Source organism: Marmota flaviventris, chromosome 11, assembly GCF_047511675.1.
Source record: "Marmota flaviventris isolate mMarFla1 chromosome 11, mMarFla1.hap1, whole genome shotgun sequence".
NCBI lineage: Eukaryota > Metazoa > Chordata > Mammalia > Rodentia > Sciuridae > Marmota > Marmota flaviventris.
This window is the reverse complement of record NC_092508.1, coordinates 8,274,377-8,295,029: the sequence shown is the minus strand read 5'-3', so window position 1 is coordinate 8,295,029 and position 20,653 is coordinate 8,274,377. Positions and strand designations below refer to the sequence as shown.

At 53.7% G+C, this 20,653-nt stretch overlaps 1 protein-coding gene across 1 annotated transcript; it reads left to right on the top strand.

Moving 5' to 3' along the window:
- The first annotated feature begins 1,318 nt into the window (after positions 1-1,318).
- Itm2c (integral membrane protein 2C) lies at positions 1,319-14,467 on the top strand. The gene is made up of 6 exons (XM_027941716.2): positions 1,319-1,543; positions 9,237-9,374; positions 11,199-11,387; positions 12,260-12,370; positions 12,824-12,974; positions 13,338-14,467. The coding sequence occupies exons 1-6, from the start codon at positions 1,394-1,396 to the stop codon at positions 13,427-13,429; spliced, it is 831 nt and encodes a 276-aa protein (XP_027797517.1). The 5' UTR covers positions 1,319-1,393; the 3' UTR covers positions 13,430-14,467.
- Positions 14,468-20,653: the final 6,186 nt, after the last annotated feature.

The window sequence follows — 20,653 nt, the reverse complement described above, 5'->3', positions numbered from 1 at the left end:
ACAGGCATGCCAAGCAAGGCCTGGGAGCTTGGCTGCTCCAAACAAGAAAGTGCACATTGCAGTTTGAGTTGCTGGTTAATGAGTCCTACCACCTTGCCCTAAGGCTCTGGTCCAAATCAAATTCCTCCTCTTCTCTTCCAACACATCTTCTTCTGCCTCCCCCATTCATTTCTCTCACAGTTCCCCAAGTTGGTGGCTTTAGCATCAGTTAGAGTTCTTGCTTGACCTGTCCGTCCTCAAGGCTGCTGGGTCCATCCCAGATCTGAACCAGGATGTCCAAGTCTGGGATGTGGGCAACAAGGGTTCCAGGCAGCCACCCAGGACCTGACAGGTAGAGGGGGAGATAGCAGAGGAGGTGGACTGTCCTCACAATCTGGGAGACACCCCTGCCTTCAAGAAACAACACTGTCCCTGGCCGAGCCTGGAAAAGGAACAAGGAAAGAAAGGTCCAGGGCTCTCGGTGGGTGCCAAGAGTTGCCCCTGCAGCAGAAGTCCTGGCTCCTCCCAATGCCAATGATGCTTTGTAGGGGCAGAATCTTGACGGGAACCCAAGCCTTGGACACCCCCTCCGCTCCCCTGCCCTGGGGATCTCCCCACTACACTCACCGCCATCCTCCCTGATGGAGAGAAAAGGGCGGGACAGGGCCGCTCAGTGACAGGCCAAAGCTAATGCGGGGAGCCCAAACGCAGGGGGTTCCTTCACTTCTCTACTCCCCTAAGACTCCCCGACTCCCCGCGGCACCCCAGGGGCGCTCACCCCAGGGGCGCTCAGGAAGGCTTTGCGGGAATGAAGGATTCAGAAGGAAGCATGATGGAAAGTGGAGGTGGCGAAGTATTCAGAGCCCAGGACAGAAGCAGGCAGCTTTGTGCCTGGCCTTGAGGTCCCCTTCCCCGCCGAGCACAGTCTGAGGGGGCCTTGCGCGCAGGTACTACGGGGCTCGGCGTCTCCAGGGGAGGAAACCAAGTGGGATGTGAGCTGAGGCACTGAGGGAGAAGCCGCTTTGCCAGGCGTCACCGTGGTAACAAAGACTGCCGCTGCCGGGCTGCAGATCGGGGGAGAGGGCGGGAAGGGACAAGGCTTCGAGGGGACTGAGACCGCGAGTGACCGCCTAATGAATGCGTGCGAGAGCGCGAGGGAGCGTGGTGCGCAGAGAGTCCCAGATTTCCACAGGTCCCCGGCTGCCCGGGGCTGGCGGGGGGCGCAGGCGCGACGCGCGACGCGGCCCTCGGGCGGGGGGCGGGGGCGGGGGCGGGCAGGGCTGGGGGTGGGGTTATAGACACCGACGCGAACGGGATCCAAACTTCCGGTGCCTGCAGCGCACCGAGCGGCGGTTGCACAGATTGAGGCTGCACAGGCGGAGGCTGCAGGGCGGACGCGCGGGCCGGCGCAGCCATGGTGAAGATCAGCTTCCAGCCCGCCGTGGCCGGCATCAAGGGCGACAAGGCGGATAAGGCTTCGGCATCGGCGTCGGCGTCGGCGTCGGCCCCGGCCCCGGCGCCGGCGCCGGCTCCGGCCGCTGAGATCCTGCTGACGCCGGCTAGGGTGAGAGGGGCCGGGGGCTCGGGCGAGGGCGTGGGATCCGGACGCGTCCTGCTGGCCCCCGAGACTGCCCGAGGCGCGTCGGGACTCGGGAGCTGCGAGCCCAGCAGGAATGGGGTCTCCATCCCAAATTGGGCAAGGGGCTTGGGTCTTGCACTAAAGTGACAGCAGAAAGCAGAAGCGGTGGACCTTAAGTGAGGAAGCGCTCAAGGTCTCTTCCAAAAGTGGAGGGGACCCTTGGTGCCTTTCTCCAAAATAGGGGAAGGGGTCTGGTCCTTGAAAGTTCGGGGAATGTTGGTGGGGGCTTTGCGTCTGTTTCCAATCAAGGGGGAGGGGCCGCGAATCAAGTCCCCAGGTGGGGGATGGGAGGAGGGCTGGACCTAGTTTTCCCCAAGTCGGGCGGTGGGACCCGATTGGTTGGGAAATTGGTCGAGGGGGGAGTCTGGTGCCAACGCCGGAGGAGAGGCCATTGATTTCGTTTCAAAATGAGGTCCTGCTGGGGATGGAGACTGTGCTGCTGGTCCGCACTGGAACTGGCGGACCAGAAAGTGATGAAATGGAAATAAACCAGAGCCGACCCCGCCGCGCCTCCGAGGATACCGGGTCCGAGCGCAGCGTCCTCTTCCACCCACCCCTGGGGTCGGCGGGGTCTTGCTGTCCCCTCTCCGCCCTCCTGCTGGGCTGCCCCCAACCCTGCCACGGCGGGAGGGCTCCCCCACTGCCCCAGTGCCCTCGGCATCCCGGCTCTCCGGCCGGCTTTGTGGGGGCGGGCCTCGGTGCGTCCCGCCTTCCCGCTGGCCTAGGGGGAAGAAGGCATTTCCGCCGTGGAAAACGGTCTGAGCTGCGTGGAGTGTGTCCGGGGAAGGGCCCAGAGGGCAGGACGCGTGGCGGGAAGGGAGGGGAAGAAGGGGAAGCTGGCCCAGTCAGGCCTCATTATGACCCTGCAAAGGTATCAACATCAGCGATCTTGGGGCGCACTAAGCCCCGGCTCCACCATCTAAGGACGAAGGTCCCAGTCTACTCCCTTCTCCTCTCCAAGTTCTCTGTGGCTCTCTTTCAGTCTCACCCTTGGTATTTGGGGGCCTGCAAAGGATGATCTTGGAGAGAAGCCTCAGAGGTGGGGTTAGCCTGAGCAGAGACCCTCAGTGAGGAATGCCAGGGGCCTGGCTGGCACCCTACTTTTGTGTGGTGGTCGCTGCAACAGCTAGAGGTCCAGAGCGACAAGAAATCAGCGACCACCCTGGCAAGGTTGGGCACCCCAACGGGAGCAGTGCCATCTTCATCCGAAGCTTAGATGGAGAGTGGGTTTTCCACTCCATTTGAAGACTGTTGTCTGCTGTCTGCGGGTTTAAGTTTGCCAAGGGCTCTGCAAGCCTCCTTTTTACCACAGGGAGCCAGCCTCTCCCCCTCCTCTCAGCAGGGGGAGGGGCAGCTTATCTGTTCCCAGCTGCTTCTCCCAGGGGCAGACCCCCAGCCAAGCCCAGGAACCAGGACTCTGCTGCTAAGAGCCACTGGATTTGGGAATTCAGGAGGGAGGACCGAGCCAAGCAGTGGAAGGATATAACACCAGCTCCATCCTTATAACTCCAATTCCATGGCAAAATCCACCAAATTCTGTAGGAGTGATACATTCTCCCATGGAAGCCGGTGTTGGGCGGGATGGTAGAGTCCAGTGTGGTGAAGTTTCAAGTTTCAATTTTCCCATTAACTTCTGAAGGCAAAGTAATTTTAGTCTACCTGGGAGCCATGGCCACAAACGCCTGTAATCCCAGCGGCTGGGGAGGCTGAGGCAGGATTTGAGTTCAAAGCCAGCCTTAACAACTTATTGAGGCACTAAGCAACTCAGCAAGACCCTGTCTCTAAGTAAAATATTAAAAAAGGCTGGGGATATCGCTCAGTGGTTGAGCATCCCTGGGATCAACCCTCAGTGTCAGAATAATAATTTTAGTCTATAAAATAAACTGACAATGCGCAGATTATCAGGAAAAAGCATAAAATTGTTGGCATTTAAGCAGGGAGCCATACACAAAGAATGAGTCTCAAAGGAGAGGCCCTTGAGCTGAAGTTTATGCAGTGTCTAGGAAGAGAGCTTGGGGTGTCACAGGCTATGGAAGAGTGAGGTGAAGAAAGGTCACTACAAACAAAGGTGGTCAGACATGGGTGAGGCCTCCCAGCTAACAGCCCTCCAAAAGCCACCTGTGGTCATCTCTGGGTCTGGGGTAAGACGCCTAGATAACTTAGTCCTGTGAAAAGCTCTTTGCAAGGGGGGGCAGGGGGCACTTCAAGATGCATCCACTATGTATTTACCTTACTTTCTCTAGAGATGCAAATCTCCCCCCACAAAAGGACAGTTTTTAAGAGCTAGTCCCATTTCTGCACTCCCGCTGAAGAGTCATCTCAGCGATTTGCAAAAGAAGCCTATTTGGTGGTGGGCTGTTTTGACCTCCCTTGCCAGCATGGCCTGAGCAGTAATGGACATCCAGCTTCTGGCTTTTATTGGGCTCTGAAGCTGACAGCCTCTTGCCCTCTCCCAGCATGAAATGGAAATATCAACAACCTCCTGCTTGCTGTTAGTGATGGCCTGCAGCCTGCTGAGTGGCCTCCCCTCCCTCTAATTGGCAATAGGGAGCTTGGGAGGCCAGGGCAGTCAGAAGAAGGAATCAAAACCCAGCACCTTTAGGACAGAAACTGGGCATTAGTGAACTTGCCTGCTTGCTGAGGCCCTGAGCCGATACAAGGGGCTTTGGTTGTTGCATGTTGACTCTGGCCTTCACTGCTGGACCTGGAGCCTTGGAAGGATTCACTGCTGCAGGCCTCTTCTTGCCCCACCTAGCTACAGGGCACATTCCCCCCTTGCCCCATGCCTGGCAGAGCCCCGCCTCCCCCACCCCAGCAATGAGAGCGGGCAGGAGGCCCATTTAGCAGCTGTCGCTTAAGACAGAATATCAGCCTTTTGGGGGGGTCTCAGAACCCCAGAGCTGCTTTTTCAAGACAGGACATTTGGATTTGACAGCTAATATTAGAAGGTCTCTTCCTGGTTGTGACCACCCCCTCCCCCAGCCCTCCCTGGTGTCTGCACTGTTCTCAAAACCAAGGTTTCAACGGCCCTGGCAGTCCCTGAGAGGGCCACTCTCAGCAGATGAGCAGCCCAGGGCTTTTGGGTGGTAGGCAACCTGTGTCCTAAAGGGAGAAGGACGCAGCACTCTCTCAGGAGAGACTGCCCCTGTCTCTGAACAAACAGTGAAACCGGAGGATCTGTCCCCAGACCTGATGGGGGAAGGAAGTCCCTCGGTGGGTTGGGGAAGGGGCCGGGTGGGGCCAGCTGGGCCTCCGCTGCTAGCCTCTCCACGTGGTGTTTGGACTGAGATAATGAGGAACCTGTGCCGTGGGCCGCTGGTGGGGAGCCAGCTTCACCCGTGGCTGGACAGAGGAGAGTACCCCACCCCAGTCCCACCCCACACCCGCCACTGCCGCCTGCTAGTGGGCCTGCCCCCTCAGCGGCTTCCCTCTCCCCACACTCCTCGTGCGGGTGTGGACGTGCACAGGTCCAGGCTGGGGGCTGCTGGGGGGACGTGTTAAACACAGTCATCTCAGCCTGTTAATTTTCTTCTTGACATTTGCCTTTGATTAATGGCCCCTGTGTTGCCCCATCCCCCAGCCCGCATACCTGCAGATCAGATTTCACTTTCTGTGAGCATCAGGGCCTCTGGCCCTTGGCAAGCAGAGCAGTGGGGGAGGGTCCCCTGCCAGCGAGGAGGGCAGGTCTGGCCAGCTTGGAATCCTACCCTAGGCCCCCATGCCCGCTGGCTGGGAGGGCTGGGCCAAAAGGACCTTCAAGAAAGGGCTGCCCAGCCCCACATCCTTTTCCATGGCAGAATGAGGACTTCAGGGACAATGTCCCTTCCTAGCCTGCCCAGGGGGCTTTGGCATTTGGGCCGGCACCACTGCCCTGGTGTTTCTGCTGCCCTCCCCGGTTTCCTCTTTTCTGTTTTCCTTTGCCAGTCTTTGCATGGTTCAAGACTGTCCTCACACTGCCACCGAGGGTTTCTCCTAGTGACAAAGGTGTTTGTGATAACATCGCTGCAGCCCAGCTCTGCAGCCGTCCACCCCCACCCCCAGCCCTTCCAGCCTGGAGCTTTGCTTAGCTTGCACCCTTCCTCAGCTCTTGTTCTCTGCCGCCTTCACTGTCAGGGCTGGAGTGGGAGAGAGCGTTCCTGCACCCAGCCAAGCCCTGCCGCCAGGCACTTCCCACAGGGTCCTCAGACTGGAGAGTAGGACAGGAGTGGGATTCCACTCTCTGCGAATCCTTGAACCCTGTCAGCACGTGGCGTGTTCCCAGGGCTCTGTGTGCTCAGGGGGACAGTGGACATTCACCTCTCCTGCCACCACGGCTAGCTGTCTCATCTGCCATTGGCACCCTTGCCCCTGGCCTGGAGCCTGCAGCCTGGGAAGGGAAAGATGCTAAGGATGGGAAGGGTGGGGGAAGAGAGTGCGAGTAGAGCCGGACCCAGCCACTGACCCCGTGCAGACAGGCTGTCCTTTCCAGCCTCCCCAAGTAGGCTGCGAATAGTTTAATCTGCTTAGGGCTAATTTGGACACTGTGGAGGAGGAACAGCTGCAGAGCTCTCCCCACCAGCCACGGGGTCTACGTTGCTGCTTCATTTGGTAGTTCCCTGTTCTTTTCGCCTCTGGCTTGCCTGAACAGCACGGTTGTGATCCATGAAGCCTCAGGCTGTGGCCCGAGCTCCTCACAAGTCCCTGGATGTCTGGCTCACATGCTGGGAGAGCGTGTTGCCTTGGAAACAGTAGCGATGTTCTCCTGCTTTCTAAATGGAAGCCCCCGGTGCCTCGCTGTCAGTTACTGCTCCGTGTGGGGAGCAGCATTTCTCTGGGCCACTGGCATGACAGGTGGAGGAGCTGAGGGGTTCCCAGGAAGGCTGGACGCTGGCCAGACCACTGCTGCCACACCATCCTCAGACAGGGTCTGATAACCCAAAGGTCATGGCCTCCAGTGAGGGCCTAGGGAGACTGGGAGGGTTCCAGGGCTTTGGAATTTGAGCCTTGACCTTGATTGTGTAGTTTGGCATCCTGCGGGCAGGGGCAGTGCTGAGCCTTTTGTCCCCCAGCAGGGATGTCCTGAGCTCTGTGGTCCCAACTTCACTTCCAACAACAGTGCTCAGTCCTGATGCTTCTGAGGGTTTGGCTCCGAGGGCGGGAGGGTGTCAGGTGGGTCAAGGGGTGGCTGAGACCCAGGTGGGTGCTTGAAGGTGTCCCTTGCAGAGACCAGAAGAGCCATTTATTCATGTAAGGGAATTTCAAGTTTTCTCTTTTTCCCTCTGAAGCGTTTGATCGTTTTTAGCCTATGAGATGAACGGCCAGTAGACAGAGTAACAGGAAAAACAAACAAAATTTATTATAGGCATGGGAGGCATAGACTCAAAGACAGGGCCAGAAGCCCAAATAGTACTATGAGCTATCGACTCGAAATTGAGTCCTGAGGCCGCTGGGGAAGTAGCCAGGGAAGTTACAGAAGGGTCTGAGTCACCAGCTGGAAACAGGCCAGAGAAATGTGTCTGGGGTGTGGGGTGTTTTGATTTCCCTTACTGCCCCTGGCTAGGAGAGGGGTAACTTAGAGGGGTTCACCCGCAGCATCCAGGTAAGGTAGGGGATCCCCATAACCAGTGAGGGTCCTGGCTGGACCTTGCCAGCCGGGACCTGTTCAGCAGGGGCCACTCAAGTTGGCCTCCTACATGGAGATGCCAGATGCGGTGAGGCCTGCAGGCCTCCCCATGTCCCGGGTGGAGCAGTCCCCAGGCTCTTGCTTGAAGCCCATTGAGGGTCTCCCCTTTTCTTTTTTTCTTTTTTTTCAGTTTTCCCAAGCTAACTTCTCTAGTTTTCCAGAAAGAAAGAACAAAAGCCCAGGCGCTGTGCAGCCTCTGCTGCTGTCTGCAGTGAAGCCCTGAAAAAGGACACACTCGGCAGAGATCTGCTATTTTTATCTGGTGCTCTGCTCCACCGAGGGCTCTCAGGTTCTTTGTCTCTTAATCCCAATAAAACCCCTGTCCGGAAGCCTGTCCACACTTTACCTGATGACCCGAGGAGTGTAGGGCTGCTCTGCCCTGTGACAGGGCCCCTGGGCCCACCCAAGTCTGGGCCCCCTTATGCCACAGGAACCCCTAAAACAACCAGGGCCTTGGAATGCAGGATTCACAGCAGGTGCCGGTGGCCTGGCCTGGCCCTGGGTCAGCCACCTTTCCTTGACCAGTGGTGACCACTGGAAAAGCAGAATGGCTGCCACTTCCCCTGGCTGCTTGTTTGCAGGACCTCGTGGCTTGTTCCTGTGAGATGCTGGTGGACCTAGGCTACTGGTGTTGACCAGGAGAGCCTGTTGGAAAGTCCACCTCACAGCTGTCCCAGGCTAGCTCTCTGCAGTGCAGAACTAGGTGTGGGGTGCAGAATGGGCTGGGATCCCATCCCATAGCATGGAAACTGGGGGCCAACTGGCCTGCTGATGGATAGTCTGGTATGGGGAGTCTTCCAGGCGATTTCTGTTCTTTTCCTGGGGCCTGGGGCAGGGAGAGTACTATGCCGGGAAGGATGAGACCCTCAGTGGGGCTCACCCCAGCTCCCTGAAGCCCAAGCCCCTCAACCCACCTGTACCCCACTAGTCCAGAACCTCTGTGAGGTGCTGAGATGAGGACCCATCTTGAGTAACTTAGACACAAACCACGTCCCCACCTCCCAAACCCTCCCCCAGAGTAACAGGAGAAAGGACACGTGCACATTCCCAGAGTCTGGCAAGAAAGGACCTGAGAGGTGGGTCTCACCTGCTCATTGTGCAGGTGGTCTAGGCAAGCAGCCAGAATAACCCCTTATTCTCCTGGACTTGAGCCCTCCCGGTCCACCATTCTGCCTCAGCTGCTTGAGGTTTGAGGGTATCTGTAGGGACTGGCCTCTGACCTCACCCTCAGCCATACCTGGACACAGAAGGAAAGGTTGAGTGGTGGAGCTGGAATCAGGCCCAGGGTTTCGCAGCATTTCCCAGGGTGACTGAGGGCCCACCTGGGTGAGGGCACAGGGACCAGGGCAATGGGAGACAAACAGAAAGATGACCAAGGACCCTGGTCACTCTCCGTCCAGTGCCCCATACAACGCAGTGGGGAGTTTCACACTCACCCCACCCCAGACTCCTGAGGCCTGGAATTGGGTCCCGCTGGTGTCTTGGCAGCCCTGCAGCTCTGACCCTGAGCCCAGGTCTGGCTCACAGAGCGAGTTATTTCCAGGAGCCTCCTGGGCTGGCCTTCCTGACAGCCATGTGTCCCTCCTGGTGGGAGTTCCCCTTGCTTCTAGATGCTTCCAAACTTCACCCTGTAGACTGCACTACTCACAGCCTTCCCCTGCTGAGCCCTAGAGGAGGGCTGGGCGTAGTGGATTGCAGGCTGGTGTAATGAGAGGGCTAAGAGCACAGGTGGCTCAAAATAAGTCTGTCTGTCCCCCAGCTGATCATTTCAGGTGGCTTCAGGTGTGTCTCCATCTCCCTCCGCTGCGACACCCTGGCCAGGCCCTCTCCTTCACTTGACATGTGCAGTCCTGTGCCTTCCTCCAAGGCACTCTCGGCTCAGCCAGAGGGGCCATGCTACTCGGGGAAAGCGGGTATCCTCTGAAGCGCCTGGCTGACCCCCACTGTTGTCCACAGGAGGAGCGGCCCCCCTACCACCGCTCCAAGAAGGGGGGCTCGTTGGGCGTGTGCTACCTGTCCATGGGCACAGTCGTGCTGCTCATGGGCCTCGTCTTCGCCTCTGTCTACATCTACAGATACTTCTTCCTTGCTCAGGTGAGGGGCAGCAGGCGGGGCTTGTCCTGGGAGAAGGGTGGCCTGGGGGCAGGAGTGGAGGGAGGGTCGCAGCAGGCGTGGACGGATGGTCAGGTGGGAGCCAGTGCCCAGGCAGGCCCAGGCCAGCCCCCAACTCGTCCTCTTTCCCTGGGGAACCAAGCTCTGATCCAGGTGGAGCACTGGGGTCCCTTCTCCGCGTCACCCTGAGGCATTGTTACCAGAAACTTGAGCAACAATTGGAACTGTGATCTCCGATGGCACAGCCCCTGAGGCTCCTTACGGGGCCTCTCCAAGGTGGTGCTGGAAGGGTGATTCCTTCCAGGCCCTGTGTGCACATGGGGGTTATGGGTCAGGAGAGGCGGAGGTGGGCACAGATTCACTGTGGCCTCCTTGAAGGAACAGGAGGGCGACTCAGAGGAGCTCGCTTTGCCTACAGCCTCACCCCCTAGTGTGGTTTCACCCCCTGGGGATCTGAGCCCCGGTCTGGGGAGGGAGGGAGGGAGGGTCACCACATCTCAGCACTGAAGATAAGTTAAATTAAAAATAGATCAACAGGGTAGACACAGCTGCACCTAATGGGGAGTCTCAAGGTGACCCAAGCCTGGGGCTTGCCAGTCATTTGTCCCCTCCCACCCCTAAGTGTGTAACTTTGTTGTCACCCAGCTTTCCACGGTGAGCGTTACTGAAGGGTTTGTGTTCCCTGGTTTTCCCCTGGAGGCCTCAACTCCCACGGTCTGCACACCTTCCAGGCCTGTGCTTGAAGGTGCGGCTTCCCATGCCTGCTGGTGGCCCGGATGTCCGGCCTTCCCACAGTCCACCTGTCCTGCTGCCCACTTGAGGCAGGTGCCCCTCTCCTTGCAGGGCCTCTCTGGTCCCCTTCTTGTTGTGGCCCTACCCCAGGACCTGCTCGGGCTCCACCTGTCCCCACGCAGGCCCTTCTGGGGTTCCTCACCCCACTCTGGGCACTGCCAACGTCTCAGAGCAGCCCCTGGGATAGCATGTGAGGCATCCAGCCCGGGCCTGGCAGCCACCGTGGGGCCCAGCCCTGTCACCTCTCCTCCCTGGGCTGCTGGTGATTCAGCCTCCTTAGAGCACTGATTGGCAAGGGATTCTGACAGTTATGGGTCGGGCAGTCCCTTGGAGATCCCCAAGCCCTGGAGAAGTCAGGGGCGCTGGTCACCCATCGCTCCACTGACCCCAGTCACACTGCCTCACTTCCCTTGTTCATGGGGCCATTGGTCCAGCCCACCTGGGGGGGGCAGCCGGCATGGTGTTTAAGGCTCCTCGGGGACCAGGACCGGTGCTGGGACTTGTCTGAGTTGGGCATGGTGGAGAATCTCCCTGTGCTGCCTCGAAGCTCCTCACCGCCCTCCTAATGTCACCAAGGTGGCTCCCGAGCCTGTCCAGCTCTCCTGTCTCCCCTGCAGACCCTCCTGCCCCACCCCAGCTTTTCTCTGGTGTCTCCTCTGTGAAGGGTGTGGGGCTGGTGGGTGCTCTTTCAGCTGGTCCATTTCACAGAATCATGGCCTTTGAGATCAGAGGGGACCTTAGGGATTACCACACTTTGCAGATGGGGAGCTTGGAGCTGTCTTCCTCCTAGGACCTCGCGACCCTGCTCAGTCTCTCCTCCTTTTGTGAAGCTATGAAGTGCCTTCTCCAGGCTCCAACCTGACTCCACTTTCTGTTTCCCTGTCTGTGAAATGACCTCGCAGGCCCCACCCATCCTGCTTCCCCAGGCCTTTGGGACATGAGGTGCACAGGTAAGCGGCCGTGGCCGCGTCCAGAGCGCTGTGTGACGGTCTGTCTCTCCCCCGCCCTGCTCAGCTGGCCCGAGATAACTTCTTCCACTGTGGCGTGCTCTACGAGGACTCGCTGTCCTCCCAGGTCCGGACTCGGATGGAGCTGGAGGAGGATGTGAAAATCTACCTCGAAGAGAACTACGAGCGCATCAATGTTCCCGTGCCCCAGTTTGGTGGTGGGGACCCTGCAGACATCATCCACGACTTCCAGCGGGTAAGGCCAGCTTGTGGTCAGCCAGCAACTTGCCAGGAACCGGGACTGGGGTGGTGGGAGGGCATCCTGGGGACCTGGAGCAAGGAGCGGGAGCCAAAGAGAGAATCCTTGGGGTGTTTGTAAACTGTAGTGGAAGTCTACATTTGAACACCAGACTTTTAAAGACTTTGCTTTCGTTATATAGGTAATGCCATTATCACTGAGTGTGGATTAGCAGTGGGGGATTTTTCATGGATGCTGCTTGCCACGGCAGGGTCTTTGTGTCTGCCCACATTTGGTCAAGGGGGAGGGCATCCCATTGCCAGGTACACTGAGTATGTTTCTGCAGAGGTGTGCGAGGTGTGCATTTGACCCGCATCAAGCTGTGGCACATTGCCAGCACTGTAGGAGCCCCTGATGCCCTTCCCAGCCAGTCTCCTCCCCCTTGAAGTAACCTTCCCGTCTGTGACTGTTTGGGAGCCAGTGAAGTACAGGCCCAGCCCTCTTTCCCAGGTGCTTGCTTCCCAAAGCCTTGCAGGGGTTTCAGCACCCACCCTGCTGTGTCCTGGTGGCCTGCAGCAGAGTCCCACAGGGGACCTGGGACAGAGCATCTCTCCCTGAGGTCCAGACTGTCCCCAAGGATGGTGTGACCGCACAGGTTTAAGGAAATGCACAGTTGGGAGATAATCATATGTCTCAAACCTTGCTCAGCTCTGCAAGCCCACGGTCAGTCTCTGCAGTAACCAAGGTGCTGGGCCAGCAGGCGCCCAGCTAGCAAGTGGCACAGGCTGGCAAGACCCAGGAGTCTGGGAATCTGGGAGGCACCACTTCCGAGGGATTCGGGTCAAACCCTCAGCTCCTGCAAAGTCAGACTGGCACCTCCTCCTGCGCAGGGTCTCACCGCCTACCACGACATCTCCCTGGACAAGTGCTACGTCATCGAGCTCAACACCACCATCGTGCTACCCCCTCGCAACTTCTGGGAGCTCCTCATGAATGTGAAGGTGAGCAGCGTCATGTCCCTCCTTGCCCTCCTCCCCTGTGGAGACCAGACCTGGGGACCTAGGGACATTGCTCTTGCATCCCAGATTGGTCATGCGTCCATCACCCCTTGGTCCATATCCCCAGAGTCACTTCTATCCTTTTCCTCTCTTTCCACTCATTGAGAACCCCAAGACCTTCGCATTCAAGTTTATGCTCCGTGTCAGCAGTGACCCCAGGAGCACTTCCCCTGGGGTGGGAGACCAGACCACACACATGCCATAGGTCTTGACAGTATAGGCACAGACACTGGCCTGGGGGCATCAGAAAGGCCAGCAAGGGGCCTCTGGGTGAGAGCTGGGCACCTCGGGTGTGGGAGCAGGGGGCACATGTGAGCCACAATGGAGGTGGACAAGCAGAAATCATGGGAGGGAGCCCCTGGTCCTGACCCTGTGCTGTGACCTCTCCCTTTGCAGAGAGGGACCTACCTCCCGCAGACGTACATCATGCAGGAGGAGATGGTGGTGACCGAGCACGTCAGTGACAAGGAGGCCCTGGGCTCCTTCATCTACCACCTGTGCAATGGGAAGGACACATACCGGCTGCGGCGCCGAGCTACCCGGAGGAGTGAGTGGCTGGCCCCTGGCCCTGGCCCCAAACCCCAGCTGTCCGAGAGCTCAAACAGCAGCAGGACAGCAGCTAAGGTTCACTGAGCACTTAACATGTCAGGCGCTGCTGTACACGTCACCAGTGTCATCTTAATGATGAGGAAGCAGAGGCATGGACAGGTGAAGTGACACTCCCAAGGTCCCACAGAGAGGAAGTGGCAGGTGTGGGCAGGCTGCTCCAGCCTCTGGGTTCAAACCACTGTGCAGCTTGGTGTGAATCTGGGTGTCACTTCCTAGGCCTTCCCTGCCCCCGCCACCTTGGGTCCTGAGGTCCTTTCTGGTTAGGGACACAGACCTCACTGGGATTTCTGTTTCCTCCCAGGGATCAACAAGCGCGGGGCCAAGAACTGCAACGCCATCCGCCACTTCGAGAACACCTTCGTGGTGGAGACCCTCATCTGCGGGGTGGTGTGAGGCCCCTCCTCCTCCAGGCCTGCCCCTGCCCTCTTCTTTCTCCTTCCGGCCACTCTCTGGCCCTTCTCTCTCTCTCCCTTGCTTAGCTTGTTCTTTGGACACCTTTCCATAGATGTGACATGTCCACCCTTCCTTTCCAGCCCTGCCGGACACTGGTACCAGGGCCGTGACCTCTCGAGGCCCCCGCCTCTGCTGACCTCCCAGGGGTGGGGGAGGAAGGGACACCCAAGATGGTTTCTGTGACCCACCGTCTTGAAGTTGGGTCCCCAGTGGCTGGGCCAAGGGGAAGGACCTGAGGGAGGGGCCGGGCAGGGTGGGAATTGAGGTTCTGAAACACCGGCCCAGTTGGGAAAGTCCTCAAAGACCTTTTCCCAGGGTACAACTTCCTCTGCTGATTCCCAGCCCTGGGGTGTAGGCTGAGGAGTGGGGATGTGCCCAGGGACGGACCCCACCAGAGCACAAGGGAAGGTGGCTGTCCTGGGGACTCCTCAGGACTCCTGTCAGTGCCTTTGCCCACCAGCAGGAGCCTGGAGCGTGGGGGTGGGACGAGTCTGTCAAGCACAACTGTTCTCTGAGTGGAACCAAAGAAGTGAGGAGCCAGGGCCCCCAGCCTGGCACCTGGGAGCACATGCCGGGTCCCACGGCCAGGCCGGAATAGCGGGGCATAGCGCAGGGGGTCCCTTGTCCGTGAGCTGCTGGCTCCGGGAGTTGGGGGAGCTCTTGCTTTCTCCAAGCCCAGCCTTGTAGAGATGAGGGGGAGGGAGAGCCACCTGGTACTTGTGCACCCTGCCCCCTGTTCTGAATCCACCCCTCTGCTGGAGGGCATGCAGTGTGTTTCCTTATCCTTCTCACTTTTGCATGTTTTTACTGACGTTCTATATGCTACCGTCCCCAGTCCTGAGCCTTGGAGAGGCTTCGGCGCCTCAGTCAGACTCAGGTGCTCTGGAGATGAAACTCTTAAATGCTTTGTATATTTTCTCTATTAGATCTCTTTTCAGAAGTGTCTGTAGAAAATAAAAATCTTTTACTTCTGACTGATCTCTGCGTGATGGTGGGGTGCCATGGGCTGGGAAACTCTCCAGGGCAGTCCTGTGTGGCACTGGTGGCACAGCAGGCAGGGTCAAGCTGGCAGGCCTGGCATCTGGCCCCTAAAGAGGTGGGCATGCTCCCTGGTTCAGCCAGGGAGCACAGGATCTCCCCTCCATTGTCTCTCTGGATCCTCTGGACCGATGTTTGGGACCTGGGAGCTCGTCTTGCAGGTGAGGATGGTGGAGGGTGAGCTGAGAGCTTCTGTATCTCGGCCAAGGTCAGGCTGCTTTTAAGTGCTGTAAACCACCCTGTTGTATTCTGCGTGGCAGGTGACATCATCATTGCATGTCCTTAAGCACAAGGACGGTGTCGTGTTCTCCACAGTGTCTGGACAATTGGTAACTGTTCTTGGTGGATCTGATCTGAGGTTTGGCGTGATAATCATGGGGTCACTTCCTCCAGAGGAGGAGCAGTGAGTGAGCTGGCCAGAGTCTTGGTTAAGTGGATCCTGGAGGTGAGACCTGCATGCTGCCCTGGGACAAGGGTGGGAGGGCACCTGCAGCCACGGTGCTGTTTACAGTCTGGCTGTCCTTCAAGGGTCATAAGAAACTCAAAGTCAGTGTAGCTGTACTCTGTACTTGGGCACAAAGGCTCTTGAAGAAATGTGGTTTGCTTACCTTAAAATGCCAATCTGATTTGTTTTTTTAACTTGACACGATCAGTACTTTGGGGAGAGTAAACATGGAGAATAGCTAATTAAATCCAGAGCAAGGTCAAGAACTGCCCCTGAGATATTCACCATTGTAAACTACAAGAATTAAAGAGTTTAGTGTAGCAAAGGGAGAGGTCAGCAGGACAAGGTGGGGTGGGGGCAGAAATTGACTTAAATTACAGAGGAATTTCATTCCCCATTAGAGTGGCATTTCGAGTTAGCAAGGACTCATGTGGGTTATTTTTAATGGCTAGCCATTTGGACAAAATTAACCTGGATCCTACTTCTCTGTACAAAATAAAATCTGGATGAATCAAAGTTTTAATTATGAAGTGAAACCATAAAATTGCCTGAAGAAATGATTGAAAATAACCTTGGAGGCAAAAAGATTTTTCTAAGCATGATACCCACCAAGTTGGAATTCACAAAGGGGAAAAGTTGAAATGTATACATAGCCAAATATACCACAAGGCCAAGAGTTTATAAGTAGCAAACTGGAAAAGGTGACTTTCAACACAGGATGTATCAAGGGCTATTTTCTATAACATGCCAAGTTTTTATTTGTATAAATCATGAAACTTGAACAACCCAGTAGATAAAAGGGCAAAGAATATGAAGAGGCAGTTCGTGGAATGAGAAATAGAAGTGGATCAAAGCTTGCACACAAAAAGATGTTTGATTACAGTTTTAAAGAAAATGCAAATCAAAGCTAGGGAATAAAATTTTTACACCTCAAGTTAAGGTTGGCGTTTTTGTTTTTAACACTTTATATTGTGATGCATCTATTGTACACAAAATACTGTAAGTGGTTGGGATGTTGTGAAGTTATTTGTAAGTTGTGAAGCGTGGTGACTAGGTGGATCTGGAAACCCACCAGCCAGCTTATGGAGCAGTCGATCAGCTGAGCTCTGAGAGAGGAAGCAGAAGCTTCCAGTCCCTTAAGGCTGGGCTCAGAAGTCCCAGATGGGCTTTGCATCACATTGAGCAAATTCGCAAACCCAGCCCAGACTGCAAAGAAGGGGAAGAGGGCCACCTCTAGAGGCGGGGAGGGCCTCATGTCAGGGAGGCAAGAAACTGCCGGCAGCCCATATTTAGATACTCCCACGTCACCCCGGCACCCGTCCTTCCCTCCACCTCAAATTTCTGAGAGGGACATGCAAGACCTGAATTAGTGCAGACACCCTTACTCTTAGATCTAAAAACAATCTTGAAAATATTTCAATTTCTCATATATTCATCAGGTGATTCCTATCCTTAGTGTACCACATATCTAAGAATCCTTAATGTAGTTACTTGGGTTTAAATAGTACAACCATGGTGACAAAAATACCGCACATGTTTTACTCTCTGACGTGCTTTTCCCCTCAGTCTTTCTAAGATCTGTCCATGTCCATGCCTGTAGTATTTAACTCATGTTTACTCTTGTGTCAGTGTATTATGTGAACATACAATTTAATTAAACTATGACTATTTGGGTTATTTCTGATTTTTACAATTGCAGTGCCTTCGTGAACATTTTTATGGGGCTTTTGGACAAGAGTTTCCTCTTTTGTATGCCTAGAAGTGGAGTCATTGGGTCACACAGGTTGCAAGTGTGCAACTCACGAAATTCCATTAGATGATTTTTTTATAGGAAGTCGAACCAATTTATACCCCCACCTGCCCTGCATCGTCCTCCTCCCTGGCCCACATCCTTGCCAACACTTAATGCTGACAGTCCTTAAGATTTTTTTGCCATTGGATTGGAAGTAAAATGATATTTCATTATGACTTTAATTTTATCTCTTTAATTACTAGAAAAGGGGCAAGTTTCGAATGATCATTGGACTCTCGAATTTCCTTTTCTGTAATAAGCCTACTTGTGGTTTGGGGCCTATTTTTCTATAGGAAGCTTTATTTTCTTCCGTTTAATTTGTAGGAGTTCTTTATATATCATATAATTTTTTATTTTGTCATTAATGGACAGCAAATCATCTCACTCCAGTTAGTAATTTATTTTCTTACTTTCTTTGTGGTCTCTGATAAATAGAAATTATTGATTTTAATGTAGTCAGATTTGTCCATCTTTTTCTTTACAACTTGTTGCATCTTGTTTCAGAAATCCTGTTCCAAGATTGAAGACATTTTCCCATTCCTATAGTTTCTTCAGTGCATTTAAAAATTTTGGATTTTATGTTTTAAAATCCCCCGGAATTTATTTTTTGGTAGGGTGTGAGGCGGGGTAACCATTTATTCTGGGGATTTTGTTAGTTTTGTATTTTCTCCCCTTTGAGCTATGGTATATGTCTGCATAGATCAGGTTTTCATGTGTGTAAGGTCATTGCCGGGCTGTCTATTTTGTCCTGTTGGGTCTATCACTGGGGCCATAACCATACTAAAAATATGATTTTCTCTGTCAGAGCCATGACGATCTGTGGCCCTTTTTTCTCCAGGTGCATCTCGGAGACAGTTATCAAGTTTTGTGAAAACCTCTGTTAAGATTCTTATTGAACTTGTGTTAAATCTATAGGTCCATGTGGAGAGGCTGAAATAATCATGATACCAAGAGTTCCAATCCATGGGCATGCTATTTAAATTTTTATTTAAACCTTTAATATCTTCTAATACTGTTTATGTTTTTCTGAATAGCGGTCTTTCATTAGGTTAGTTCCTGAATTTCTTATATTTATTATTTTTATAATTAATACTTACAACTCTTTGTTAGTATATAGAGACATAATTTGAGTATTGACCCAGCAAACTTACCAAACTATCTTTCTTATTCTAAGAAGTTATCTGAGGATACATTTGTGCTTTCTATATAAGTAATGTTATTGGTTATGAATAAATTATTTCTTCCATTCAAATAATTTAAAATTTTATTTCTATTTAGTTGTTTTGTTTTGCTTTGTTTGCAATGGGGAACCAAACCTAGATCCATATGCAAGTTAGACAGGTGCTCTACCACGGAACTACATCCCAGCCCAAAATTTCATTGCTTTTTCTTGTCCTACCTCACTGACTAGGATTCTAGGTACCACGGTGATAGCTACAAATCTTGTTTTGTTCTTGATTTTAAGAGGAATTCACCTTGAATATAGTTTACCTATAGATGTTAGGAGAATATTCCTTTGAGATTAAAGAATTCCCCTCTCGTCTTATTTTTCAAAGTGTTTTTATTTTTAATAAGGGATCGATGAATTATTTTATCAAATGTTTTTCTGCATCTGTTCATATAATTTAATCTGTTACTCTGATGAATAGCATTAGTAACTGATTTGGCCATATGTATTTTCTTGTTTCTACACCATTGGATTCCATTTACTAATATTTTATTTAGGAGTTTTAGATATGTGTAATGCTGGCCTATGATTTTCTATCCTCATATTGCCCCTGTTGGGATTTTTGTGTTGAAGTTTTTCTGGTCTCACAGATTGAGTTGGGGAAATTGTTTTTGTAGTCTTTTGATTTTCAAATAAGTTCAATAATACCCAGTCTTCTCACATGTGTACAAGCCCTGCTGTACTAGCAACATCATTAAGTTGGTTTGACAATATAGAATTTTAAAATACAATATCTCTGACCCAGAAATTTCACTGCTGGGAATTTATCCTATATGGATATAGGATAAATAAACAAGCATACAAAAATATATTCACAAGAAGAATATATATTGTTATAATAGCAGGAAATTAGAAACAAAATTCCCATTGGACACATCTTATTTCTTATTTTTTTAAGTAAAATATTGATTACCATGACAAAGAGTGAGGTAGATCTATTTGTGCTGATGTGTAACGTTCTCCAAATTCTATAATTAGGGTAAAGCAGGTGGCAGAGCAATCCTGTGGATTTTTAAAAAGAGTTTTATGGATGTGCATGTCCTATTTCTGGGAGGATAGCAGGGTGCTGAAGGACCTCATGTCTTTCCATGCCTCTTTGTAATCTTGTGCATATGTGTGTCTCAGGACACCTGTACCTGGCTGGAGGAGGCCTGTGGATGAGATGCCCTCCCTTTCAGCTAACCAACTGCACAGAGTCTCAGCTGTTTCCTTGCTGACCCTTGTAGTCTGTCACCATCCCAGAACGGAAACCTGCATTAGGCCTGGGTTTAGCCAGAAGAAATGTTAAGTTGACATAAATAGGAAGCTCTATAACCTCCTGCAAGTGTTGCCTTGGAAACCAGAGCCTGGGCGGTCTCCATGGAAACCATTCTCAGCCTTCCGCCTGAAGGAGTTACCGCCCACCTTTGCTGGAGCCTTACTTATGAGGGACCTCGGAGCTTCAATAAATATTTAAGCAATGGCGGTGGAGTGGATCCTGTTCACTCTGACAATGCCTGCTGTTGGACTCTGGGTGACGACAGCTGCCTTCACCTGGGAAAGAGAAGGAGACTTCTTCATGGGGATGTGCCCCCATGGGAAGGCATAGGAAGCACAGGAGATCACTCAAGGCAGTGTACGCAGTGTCCCTGGGGTGAGGAAGGAGATCTGTGTCCAAAGGCCCAAGGGTTCTGGACTCTGCCATTGCAGAGTGTCACTGGGCAACTGTGCTGAGCTAACACCGTCTCTGGGCTCTAACTCACCCTTCTATAAAATGGGGATTTTGGACTAAGTTGTTCAGGCGTTTTTCCCAGCTTTTTTTGTTTGTTTGTTTGTTACCAGGGATTAACTCGGGGCACTCGACCACTGAGCCACCTGAGCCACGTCCCCAGCCCTATTTTTTGTATTTTATTAGAGACAAGGTCTCACTTAGGGCTTCGCAGTTGCAGAGGCTGGCTTTGAACTCACAATTCTCCTGTCTCAACCTCCTGAGCCACTGGGATCACAGACTTGGGCCACCACGCCTGGGTTTTCCAGCTTTAATGATGTGGTTTGCATGTAACCTGGTCACATGGGGTTCAGAGGAGACCCTGACCGGAGCAGGCTTCCTGGGGTCCACCTGAGCTTTGGAGGTGGGGAGGAGTGGCAGGGAGTGGGCAATGCCTCAGGGTAAGGAGCTGGCTTTCAGTGGGTCCAAGGGCACGGGGCAGTGCGGTGGAGCCTAAGACCCTCCAAGACCGAGCCCCCTGGTTAGGCTTGGGTAGGTTAGGCAAGGAGTCCAGGGCTGAGAGGGATGGGCAGTGCTGTGCTAGGAGGGTCCACTGTGGCATCTCCTCCTTGCTGCGTGCTGCATCCACTCAGCTGCCAGAGCACAGAGGGAGAGGTGCCAGGGCAGGTGACGGTTGCTGCACCCACCTCCACCTGAGAGACGAGGGCTGCCACTGGACACTAATGTCTAGCCTCCCGGAGCCAGGGCTGTGCCTAAGAGCTGATGAGAAGGGGAAGCTGGGTGGCAGTGAGACAAAGGGGAGGGGCGTGGGCAGGGATGGGACCAACATCTGGCCCACACAAAGTGTCATGTCCCCGCAATGTGCCCGTGGCTTTCCTTGCTCTATCCTGTCACTTCTTACATTAGGTCTGAGGTGAATATGAATGTCATAGCCACCAACTCGGGTGTGCAAA

Excerpts from the sequence above, each read along its gene's own strand:
- Itm2c (XM_027941716.2), top strand. The coding sequence starts at position 1,394 with ATGGTGAAGATCAGCTTCCAGCCCGCCGTGGCCGGCATCAAGGGCGAC. Across the intron at positions 11,388-12,259 it reads TCATCCACGACTTCCAGCGG|GGTCTCACCGCCTACCACGA; the intron begins GTAAGGCCAGCT and ends CCTCCTGCGCAG. Across the intron at positions 12,975-13,337 it reads GCGCCGAGCTACCCGGAGGA|GGATCAACAAGCGCGGGGCC; the intron begins GTGAGTGGCTGG and ends GTTTCCTCCCAG.